The sequence below is a fragment of the Nannobrachium achirus genome (assembly GCF_963921795.1).
Source record: "Nannobrachium achirus genome assembly, chromosome: 11".
NCBI classification, from domain to species: domain Eukaryota; kingdom Metazoa; phylum Chordata; class Actinopteri; order Myctophiformes; family Myctophidae; genus Nannobrachium; species Nannobrachium achirus.
The window spans coordinates 62,966,950-62,978,515 of record NC_137820.1 but is presented as its reverse complement, the minus strand read 5'-3'; the positions used below and the strand labels follow the sequence as shown (position 1 = coordinate 62,978,515).

At 42.3% G+C, this 11,566-nt stretch overlaps 1 protein-coding gene across 1 annotated transcript in view; it reads right to left on the bottom strand.

The window, feature by feature from the left end:
• Positions 1 to 9,443, bottom strand: part of LOC308293782 (G1/S-specific cyclin-D1-like) — a gene marked incomplete at both ends in the record, with an annotated part of 63,588 nt that extends 54,145 nt beyond the window's left edge. Inside the window, 2 exons of the mRNA XM_080736410.1 lie at positions 6,568 to 6,783; positions 9,246 to 9,443. Of these exons, the coding sequence (XP_080592536.1) occupies positions 6,568 to 6,783; positions 9,246 to 9,443 (414 nt within the window). The remainder of the gene's footprint in view (positions 1 to 6,567; positions 6,784 to 9,245) is intronic.
• Between the last annotated feature and the right edge of the window lie 2,123 nt (positions 9,444 to 11,566).

Below are 11,566 nucleotides of genomic sequence, written 5' to 3'. Positions count from 1 at the left end.
TAGTGAAAATGTATTTTATTTTTTATACTGCTCAAAGAATTTAAGGGAACAAAATGTTCCCTTAATTCTTTGAGCAGTACTACAATATACTACTCAGATAAATTAAGGGAACATTTTGTTCCCTTAAGTTCTTTGAGCAGTATATTCCCCCCGATAGGCCTCTGTCCTCATTATAATCACGTCATGAACTACAGTACATGAATTGTTGTGTCACTATTCTGGGGGTGAACATTTGGCAAAGTAGCTGGGTCCAGTTGGGTCCTATTTCTATTGTATTGTTATTAGTGAATGGGTTCCAAGATTGGCCGTTGAGTAGCCTAATATTTGACCAGGAGTTCTGCACTGTCAAGAACTGGGGTTGAGTAGAGCAGTGGTTCTCAACCTGTGGGTCGGGACCCCTAGGGGGGGTCCCCAAATTATTTTGGAGGGTCCCCAGATGATTAACTTAATGAGCAACATTGTTTTCTCTCAACAGTAAACAAACCAACATAAAATGTAAGTGTATAGTGCATATCTACACATTTCTAAAGTGACAAAATGAAGGACTTTGTAATACCTCTAAAATGACAAATTAAACATTGGCCAAATTGTCCAATATTAGAGGCAGAAATTGTGAAAATAGCCGATCTACATGCTCACAACGCCTCGCAGCGCGAGGCGTTGTGAGCATGTAGATCTGCTATTTTCACAATAGAACCGTGTTGTACAAAATGTAATGTCTCAAGTTCAACTCTTAGTGCTCGTTAGGGTGGGGTGGGGGGGTCCCCAGTTCAAATATGATTATTTTGGGGGTCGCGGCCTGAAAAGGTTGAGGACCACTGGAGTAGAGGATGCTACGGTTCATGTGGTTAACTGAACAATTGTTGTCTCTCCAGCCTACAACACTGCACCACAGCTACTGTATCGGGGCACAAAAACATTGACCGTTATTTTGTCACTGTCGGCTATGGAGGATTGGAACGTAAACAGCAATTGTGAGCAATTTTACGTACCTGGAAGTGTACAAGAGTACAAATGTGACAATTTGGCTACATTTGCACACTGTTACAAATGGATAAATGGGTATTGGGTAAAAAATGTCTCATGATGACAAGTCAATGACCAAAACGAGGCTTTAATGAGGCCTAGTCACACAGCATGGAACAATGAGGTATAACAAGTATTTATCAACCCATAAATCTATTAACATTTTTTTCTCCACTTTGTTTTAGAACAGAAATTGCAGCATCACGTTATATAATATAAAAACAATATCACAATGCCAATAAAAAAACATTAACATTTTCTATGAGAAAATTAAACCCTAGAACATGGGATTATATTGGCAGTGTCTTTATAAAACAAATTCATCCACGATATAGCAGCAAACACGTTGAGAAAAGAAGCAGACTTTTCTTAAAGGGATTGGCAACTTGGTATAGCCTTTTTTTTTATCACACATGCAATGTGTGGGAATAGATACAGGTAAGTTAACTGGAGAAAAAAAATCCCATTATCTTTACTCTTGCACCCAACTCATCGCTGAAACGTGGCGTTGGTCAAGGCTGCATGTGATAGCTTCTTTTTGCTTGATGTAAATGTCACATCATCTAGAAATTGCATCCACACAATATTAAAAATGCTAAATCAAGTAAGAAAAAAGCTAATAAAATTCAAGATGTCACAGTATACCTTCATGAAACGGTGTCAGTCTGAAGCCTAATTTATACATTGTTGTATGACTGTGTTTCTCACTGAAAAATAATGTTTAAATTAGCTGAGGACTCACAAGCAGCTTATCATTTCAGGCTGTGGCAGTCAAGTGATCCATGACTTGATTCTGTAGCTCGTCTCACATCTCCTCTACAAGACTGTTTCTTCTCCTGACCCTTTCCCACCACTTCACTGAGCACAACTTAAGGTTTTGCTAGCCCTTTCTTTTATTGCATCACAGGACAAATTTGTATGTTTTCTTTAGGCCTATGTATCAATTTCCCCATGTTTTTCAATGGCACAATGTTGCTATTTTGTAGAAAAGATTTTTTTTTGGTGTTTTCCGTTTCATTGTCCTTTAGGCAGTTAGATTCTAAATAACTCAAGGGCCTACAAAATCTGACCAAAGCCCATTGTATAAAGCTAAGAAGCTTAGACGTCAGTCGATTAATGAGGCTGTTTTTCTTCATTCCTGACAAAGTGATTTATCAGATATAGACGGATTTCTTTTGAGAGATGCAAGTTGGTGATTGTGTTTAGGAAGACAGAACTACAAGTATTTCCCCCTTCCTCAACCATACTTAAGCCGAAGCCTAGAATTATCGAATGCTTTAACCAGTGAAAAATAGCAGACATACAAGCTCACAGCCGCACTTGTAGATCTGCTATTTTTGAAAAAGTTGTGAAAATGTGTGCAAATCTTTTAATGTATTTTCAAAGCGAACGTTTGTAACTCAAATGTTGCTTCTGGGTGGTCCCTGGAACTAAATATTTTGAGATGGGGGTCTGTGGCCAAATAAATATCATTTATGGGGTCCTTCACATGAAAAGGTTTGAGAACCACTGACATAGTAGTCTCTCAAAAACAAAGTTAAGTGAAAAAGACCTTTTCTTTGACGATGGCTGGCCAGATTGCTGACATAAAGAAGGATTCAAAAGACACTTATAGAATCAGGTCAAAATTCTAATGTTCATGATTTTTCAAAAATAGATCTACAAGCTCACAGCGCGGCACTCGGTGCCGCGCTGTGAGCTTGTATATCTGCTATTTTTCAATAGTTAAAGCATAAAATAATAATAATACACTATAATGTGTACCCGTTCTACTAAATGCTGTTGACACCCGAGCTCTCCAGAAAGGGTGGACATTTTGTTTCAGTCAAACGACAGACTCCCAAATGTGGCACAGTAATTATTCTTCAATTAATTGATTTGTCTTCTCTTCCGCCATAATTGTTGTGTGAATTCAAATCTAGGCTGGATCGAAATGGCTGCAAGGCGGAGGGAGACATTGTGACACAGTAATATTCTTTGACATTGTCAGAAACAAATGGGATAATACCTTAAAAAGGTGAATTCATACTTTTGGGCCACACTAGCATTATGTCTGCTCCAAAAGGTAGTTGTATTGTCTTCTAATGTCTTCAAACACTCATAGCTATGTACAACCTACAACAAAGGCAGGGTAGGTAGACCGTATCTAAACAGCAGGTAAAACCCAGTTAAAACTCATCTTTTAGTTTCAGCTCTTTCCTCAGAAAACAGCTCAGAATTCTGTTAAAATGCTCAAAAACTGTCCCAAGTTATGAGAGAATGTATCCCAGCACTGGTCCCACGATTATTGAACTTCCTGAACGTCAGAAGTTTGTATCCACTCCACCGCTTTATTTACTCACACGGTCTCTCTCACTAGATCTCGCTCCAAAATGTCATTCCAATCTGAAAGAATGGAAGATAATTGGCAGACAAATCTGTTTCCTCGTTTCCAGTTTTGTTCGTCCACTCTCTGATTGATTAAAGACAGGCAGAGGACTGCTCTCTGCGTCACCTTAACTCTCTGAACGTCCCACAACACAAACGCACATGTACAAACACGTGATTGTGTGTATGTCTGTGTTTGTAGGTAGGTATACAGTGCCTAAAGAGGTATACCATCCATGTAATCAGTCCAAGCTCTTCTACCCTTACTCTACCCTCAGAGAGCAACTCTGAGACACAGTCCAGGTCTCTGCTCAGATATTGACGTCCCGGACATCGGTGGGTGTGGTCGAGAGGTCAAGGCCCTCCGCATCTCCGATGCTCTTGGTTTCTGTGGTTACAGTGTGTGGCTGTTGTTGCGCTTGCCGGAGACTAGTTTCCAACAGCGACTCAATTTGTTCCTGACACGCCCTGAGACAATCCTAAAGACATGGAGAGACAAACAGACAGGCACTTTAATTCAGATACCAAGTGGCTGTGGTCTTTGGTTTGGCTGAGTTGGGTTCTCATGCATGTGGGAAATATATTGGCCACACGGCCAAAAAAATAAATATGTTTTGGTATGCGGCCAGGTCTAGTAGGCATGGCTCAGGGAGGAGGACGCCCCTGCCATGCATAGTCCACTATGGGCATCCTAAGGGTGCGATAGGCCTAGTAGTGTGTGTGGGTGTGGGGGTGTGAAAGAGTGAGTGGAAATGTATTTGATCCATATGATGTAACACATATTTGTATTATTATTGTGTGATGTATGCTGTAGTAATAAAAAATGTAATCAAATCAAATCAATCAGTTGTACTATACAGGAATAAAAAGCTTCAATTGCAAAAAGCACACACATCCGAATTCCTCAAACACTGCCATGTATTTGATGAATATTCAGCAAACACTGAGGGGCCTTTTCCAAAGGGTTCTTTCTCCAGCCTATGCGATGTTTCTTGGAACCTTGGTTCGTTCTTGCAAACCGGCGTTTCCACCAGATTGAACCAGAGCCATTGTCCCCCAGTTCAGATGGTGGTTCACTGGAAAAAAACAAGGATTTTGTGGTTCCCGTTCCGAACCAACTTTTACGGTTTGGAACCAACTCGGTTCTCTGTGAAAAAGCTCACCTCTGGTTCATCCCATAGGCGGGAGAAAGAACCCAGACCAGTTCTTTGCCAGTGGAAAAGGCCCCTGAGAGTAAAGAATGGATGGATGTATAAATCTACCTACCGGATCACTCCTGATGATCTGTGCCAGTCGCTCTGTTAGTTTCTGCGATGTCATGGTGTTGCCCACCATTCTAAGCTGTAAGCCCTCTACCGCAGCTGCCATACTGCCTGCTGCAACCATGGAGGGAGGGTTGGCTATGAATTTAACATCTGAGGAGAACAACCAGAGATATGGTTAATAAAGTGCTGTTTTAATAGAGAGTGAAAACAAGAACATAGTAAAAAAAAAGGATTAGTACAACAAACAAACAAAAAAGTACCTGTAGCACATAACGCCACAAACGTCTGCGCGTGCTTCCTCAGGATCGGTCTGTGCTCTTTCCTGATTTGCAGCTGGGACAGGAAGTGGTCAATGAAGTCAAGGGGTGTCACTGCAGCCAAGTCCCACTTCAGTTTACTCAAAACCATCAGTTCCATTTGCTGTGAAGTGAAAGAGAGGGAGAGAGCAGGGACGGAACATGAGGGATAGAAAGCATTAGATCAGGGGTTTTCAAAGTGGGTGACGGGGAACCCCGGGGTGCCGTGACGGCAGTCCAGGGGTGCCGCGAGATCATTTGATAATATTTGGAATCTATTTGGACACTTGAAAAAATATTTAGTATCATTTTAAACTTGAAGTACAACGTTATTTTCAGTCAGTTCTAACCAAAATGGTTATTATCTCAACGTTTTCCTCGCAACATAATCACTAAAATATCGTCACTGTCGGGCAGAAACCTCGTATCTCCAAGTTTCAAATGTGTACGTCTTTTAGTAAAGCAAGCCCTGCTTCATCATACGCACAAAAATAGTGAAAACAGACGATCTACAAGCACACAACGCCTCGCGATGTTGTGTGCTTGTAGATCTGCTGTTTTCACTAGTTTAGTACATTTTATAGATGATAAATACAAAACGAACGGTTTTGGACATACAATGTTTCCACCCGACAATGACGATATGCTATAAATATAAGGTGCTGGCCGGGAGTGAAAATTATAATGTAGGGGTGCCTCGGATTTAAAAAATATTTTAGACCAAAAAGTTTGGGAACCCCTGCATTAGATGAAAGGAGAAGAGATCAAGTGTGAGGCATGTAGGGTGGGAGGTAAGGATAAAGGCATCGTTGTATAAGACAGATCAATGCCTTGCTTATTGGGTTGATGTATGTATGTATTGCTTTGCTTGTCGTGGTTCGCTTTGGATTGGGAGCTTCTGCTAAATGCCTATTGATGTCTCTATGCAGTTGATGTATTGATGTTGATTGAGTCCCATGAGAAGTGTCAGCCATCCATAAGATGTACGCTACTCTCATGACTAATCACATTGATTGTTGTATTGCCTTGCTTATTGGGTTGATGTATGTATTGCTTTGCTTGTTGTGGGTCGCTTTGGATTGGGAGTCTCTGCTAAATGCCTAAACTGGAGCCAGGAGGTATGCGGTCAGCCTATAGGCTTGACTCAGGGAAAAGGATGCCCCTGCCTTGCACAGTCCCATGAGAAGTCTGCCATCCATAAGATGAACGATACTCTCATGACTAATTGGAAATTACGCAAGTTCGGGGACTGATCAACCTGAGCTGGCCGCCTCCGGCGAGTTTGTATAGTGTATAATGGCCGAAACACCCTAAGACCTGGAGGAACACTACTGATGATGCGTCCTAAAGTAAAACGTAACCCCCCCCCCCCCCCCCCCACACACACACACACACACACACACACACACACACACACACACTCTCTCACGTGTGAGAGAGTGCCTGCACAAAGGAAATTGACATCTTATCCTGTGTTTCTTGAACTCAATCCCAAAATGTCCACTAGAAGCTCAGCCAGATGCAGATATTTGACCGCTTCCTTCTTTTAACAAATCAATTAACCAACTTGTTTATCAGTAGTACAGGACATAATAAATGAATTGATAACTCACCAGTAGCTGGGTTGGTGTGACAGAGTTGTCTGTGTATATGCACAGTTTCTCAGCAGTGAGCGGTATTGTTTCCTTCATCTTGGATGCCAGGAACATGCAGGCAGCTCCCAGCAGCTGCAGGTGGCTTTTCTTGGTCAGTTCCACAGACAGGAACCTGTCCAAATAGTTCATAGCCAGAGGAAAAACGTCTTCCTCACACTTCTGCTCCTCACATACCTGTAAAGAGAATCAGAACAAGCACAGTTAGTTGCATGTATTATGTTCATTAAATCACTGGCCTTTCTATAATAACTATATTGACCACAACATGTCCTTTGAATGAACCACAAGCTGAAAGCAGCCACCAGAGGGCGTAGTGACACTGATGCAGACAGACAGTCAAGACACCATGCAGCAGAGAAAGTAGGCTAAAACTAGAAGCAGTGCTCTTCCGAGCACAGGTCTCCACCAGGCCGTGCGTCCTGGTGGTGCTACTGTATAATAGGCCAATGTAAAAAGGGTGGCATATGTTCTTCACCTTAGATCTTTCATGGCAATCGGACGCTGCATGCATGATTTCAAGCATTGTGTTCCAAAAATGTGTTTTGCTAAAGTCTACCTGCTGGTGGCGCTATAACAGGACAATGTTAAAAAGGTAGCATTTGTTCCTTGACCTAGTGGGAATATGTGTGGCAAATGTCACGGTAATCGCAGGCTGCGTTGATGATTTGAGGCATTTTGTTCAAAAACGGAGCAATCCTGCAAACTTTGGAAGCTAATATTAGCCAATCAGGATGGAATGTGAAATATCAGACGGATCGGACTTGATCACATGACTATAGAGATACTGTGTACCGATTTGCATGATTTTTGGATAAAATCTCAAGGAGTAATATCCAAAAATGTGTTTTACATAAGTCGGCCCAAAGGTGGCGCTATAAAAGGCTGATGTGAAAAATGCAGGGCAAAGGTTTATCCTTAGCCTCTAGGGAGTGCGCTTACAAAGTTTGAAACTGAAACCGGTGGAGTTATAGGTAAAACCACAAATCGGGCTGTTATAGCGCCACCATGAGGCTGATTAAAAAATAATTAAGTGGCATTTCTTCCTCGGCCTAGTGGGAACGTGTGTGCGCGATTTCATGATAATTGCACTTTGCGTTTGTGATTTGAGGCATTTTGTTCAAAACGGCTCAATCCCACAAACTTTGGAAGCCAATCTTAGCCAATCAGGATGGAATATGCTAAATCGGACCGATCCGTGTCGATCACATGACTGTCGAGATATTGCCTACCGATTTGTAGGATTTTTGGACAAAATCTGTAAGAGTAGTGCCCAGAAATGTGTTTAGCAAACATCGACCACTAGTTGGCGCTAGAAAAGGCCCATTTGAAAAATTTAGGGCAGAGGTTCTAGATTGGCATCAAGGGAATGTGTGTGCTCACTTTGGCAGCGACCGGGCCAACGGCGACTGAGATTTGGCGCTCACAAACTGCGAGGACGCACGGACGGACGCACGGACGGAGGGGAAAACATACTCTCCCTCAGCCTTCGGCTGGTGGAGACAATAAACTGTTAAATACATCACCAATAGATAATAATAATTAAAACAACAAGATGTAATATGTTCAGTTAGTTGTGACTTTTGGTTGACATCACATTAGCCCACTGACAAGACATACAGATTCATATATTGATTATAATGAAAGAACATGAAGTCCAAACCACAAGTCACAAGCAATATGATAAACCTGGTAGATTACAGTCTAGACGTAGCCTTCTTATATGGGTCATATGTTCAGTATAGTTTCAAATTCGTGATATCATAATTTAAGGCTCAATAGAGCATGCCTAGGCTTAGTAGGCTAGCATATAAGGCGTCGCGGCTTTAATATAAGTAGGCTTATTAACCTATCATTCACAGGGACACTTTTAATAATAGGCCTACTCTTCTATATCTCACGGTCTCACGTGTGCGTCTAGATTCTAGCTGAAATGTATCGGCTAGAACTTAGAAGGCAGAGGAATGGCCAAAAACCAAGTTGTCAGGCAGACATCTTCCTCATGTGAGAACACAAAGGCTTGAAACGCGTGGTCTACAGAAAAAAAAGAAAATCGAAAACTGCTGCAGATTTCCGAAAAATAAAATACAACCCCTAAATGTAGGCTGCCTTTTACACACACATGATGCAACATTCTAAAATGTTAAGTTCTTCCGTAAAATGAAAAGTGTTTCTCTATAAGAGGGCGTGTATGAAAATATTGCTAAATTCGAGTGAAACCACTATTAAAAAACGTTTACACCTGAAAATGTTTGACAGAAGTTTGACAAATGTTTCAGGGTGCATCCTAAACCTGTGCTGGACTGGTACAACATAGCCTACATGACATGCAAAGTAGGCTAGTTATAGTATCATCCTAAATGTTATATGAGATACTTCAATGGTTTCCTGTGTAAATAAGCCAAGTGCTTTTCTAGGATCTCCTTTTAGTTGACCTTGTACCAGTGAACTATACCGTCATGAAACTGTACCTTTTTCTATGCAAACTTCTAATAAAGTCTTCAATCAATCAATCAGTTCCTGCAGGAGTCAATCATTATTAGCCTATACACACACACAGTAGGCCTATCTCATATGATACACTGTCTATAACTAGTCTTGTATAATAACTAGTGAGTGTCCTACACAACACAACACACCTCCAGCATCCAGGTGGAGACTATCCTCCTCATGTACGGAGCCACATCTCTCTGCACGCATCTGAAGTAGTTTGCAGCTGGCAGGTAGTTGTCCTCTGCCTGCAGCAGAGCCTGCAGGACTCTGTCATTCAACAGGTTGCAGTCCTGGTAGGCTCTCCTGATGGTGTCCACCTCACAGCAGATCAACTGGGGCTCCATCATCTCTCCACGGTCTCCTCCACAAAGTGTGTAGTCCGCCTTCAGCTATTCTATTTTTTTATTTTTTTATTATGGTAAATAAAATAAAAAAGATTCGTTTCGACCGTTACAACTATTCCATTTGCTTCCGAGTCGACAGCCCCTGTGCCAACTTCACTTTCACAATGAGTCAGAAAAGTTCAGAACATTTGTCTGGGGGGAATATAAATAAGATAAAATAAAATAAATAATTTCAAGGCTATAGTATTTAGAGCAACCTGCGTTGTCGTGGGTAGCCTACTGAGTCCTCATTTTCACCCGCAGTTTCACAAATGTTAATTCTTTCTTCTTTTCTTGTTCTTTCCTCAGTATGACCGCAGTTTCCTCTTTTCTTGGTGCAACACAGGAGACTTCCAAGAAAGCTCAAAGGTACAGCCTGCTGCTGCTGTGTCCGACAGGCTCTCTCTCAGGAGAAAGCTTTTACTGTGTGCAGTGTGTGTGTGCTGTGCTCTCTTGCTGCGACTCCCCCAAATAAAACCCCTCTACTTCCCCTGTTCTCTTCTACTCCTCTGTGGTCTGGAGGGGGGGGGGGGGCGATGACGTTACTGTTGTTCCGTCCCGTACATCAAAGTAGAAAAGGGGGGGGGGCTGTCGTTCACGGAAGACGGTACAGACTCAGAGCCTCCCCCACCTTCCCTTCTCCCTTGCACACACTGACACACATGCTGTGTCTTGGTGCTGGAGACTGCTATACCGCCACTCGCAGATAGGGAGAGTAGAGAGCTTGGGATGAAACTTTGCACGACTGTTGGGCCTATAGAGTTGTTGGGCAGGGGGAGTTAACCACTTGAACCCCCAGGCCAGCAGCATCCATATTCTGGGAGGGAACATTATCCCCCAAAATGCTGATGTACAAGCTAACAATGTGTAGTGGTGTTAAGACGCGTTTGTGAGCTTGTAACTCGGGTATTTTTAGGAAACTCTGAGAGTGTAGGCTACAAATTGAACCAGGTCCATTTGGGTGTCTTCTCAAAGGGGGTTCGACATCCCGTTGTCCCGACCTCCCATTGTTCCGTTAACATTCACCAGGTTAACATTCACCAGTATCGGGAGGTTAGCATTTCACCAGTTTAGCTTTCACCAGCGTCGGCAGGTTAGCATTTCACCAGTTTAGCTTTCACCAGCGTTAGTTTTTACTGAGATTAGGGATAAGGTTAGGTTTAAGTGCCAGGTGGGAACAATGGGAGGTCGGAACTATGACAGTTACAGACCAGTTTGGAACCCCATCAAGGAACCCAGATGGTTCCCCTGGACCCCACTTTGAGAACCACTGTTCAGTAGGGTTTAAGTGGTCAAAGGCCTGCTGTCCATAGTATCCCCAAAATGTTCGGTGAGTTGCGATTTCCGACTTGCAAATTTCCGAACTCTCATTCGACAGGCCTTAAGGATGTTGTAGCACTACTACAGTACACTCAATCACATTCACAACGGACGTCTGGTAGAAGAGACTACAGTGAGGTGTGTAGGTGACTAGGTGTAGGATATGTCTGCTCTCAGTCCCTGTGAGTGACCTCTGACCTCTGTTCCTCAGGGTTGCAGGGTGAGGCCGGGTCATAGTTTGGACAGCACATACAATAGAAGCCTCTGCATTCCATTGATTCATTATGATTGATCCTTCTCACAATAGTGGTAGTGGTACACGGTGATCGGCTTCGCTAGCCTTCTGTTGAGTTACCCACTGGTCTTGTGGAAGAGCTGTCTGTGGGCTTCTATTACTACTGGGTTATAACTTTGCTCATGGGAAGATCAAACTTTCTATATGTATTGACAGGAGTTTATGTTTTAATGATTAAATACATTGATTATTTAAGCCTGATGAAAAATTTTAAGGAGTAAAATAAGTGGGCGTGTATGAAAATAACACTATGGCCAACATTTGACTACTAATTCGAGTGAATTGATTGATTGAAGAATTTATTATAAGTTTGCAGTAGAAAAAAGTAGCTATAGCTAGTTTCATGACAGCACAAATCACTGGTACCGGGTCAACTAAAAGGAGATCATAGAAAGCTCTACGGCTTATTTCCACAGGAACCACTTTATGTAGCCTATCTCATACTGTATAAACGCGAAACCATGGGCAA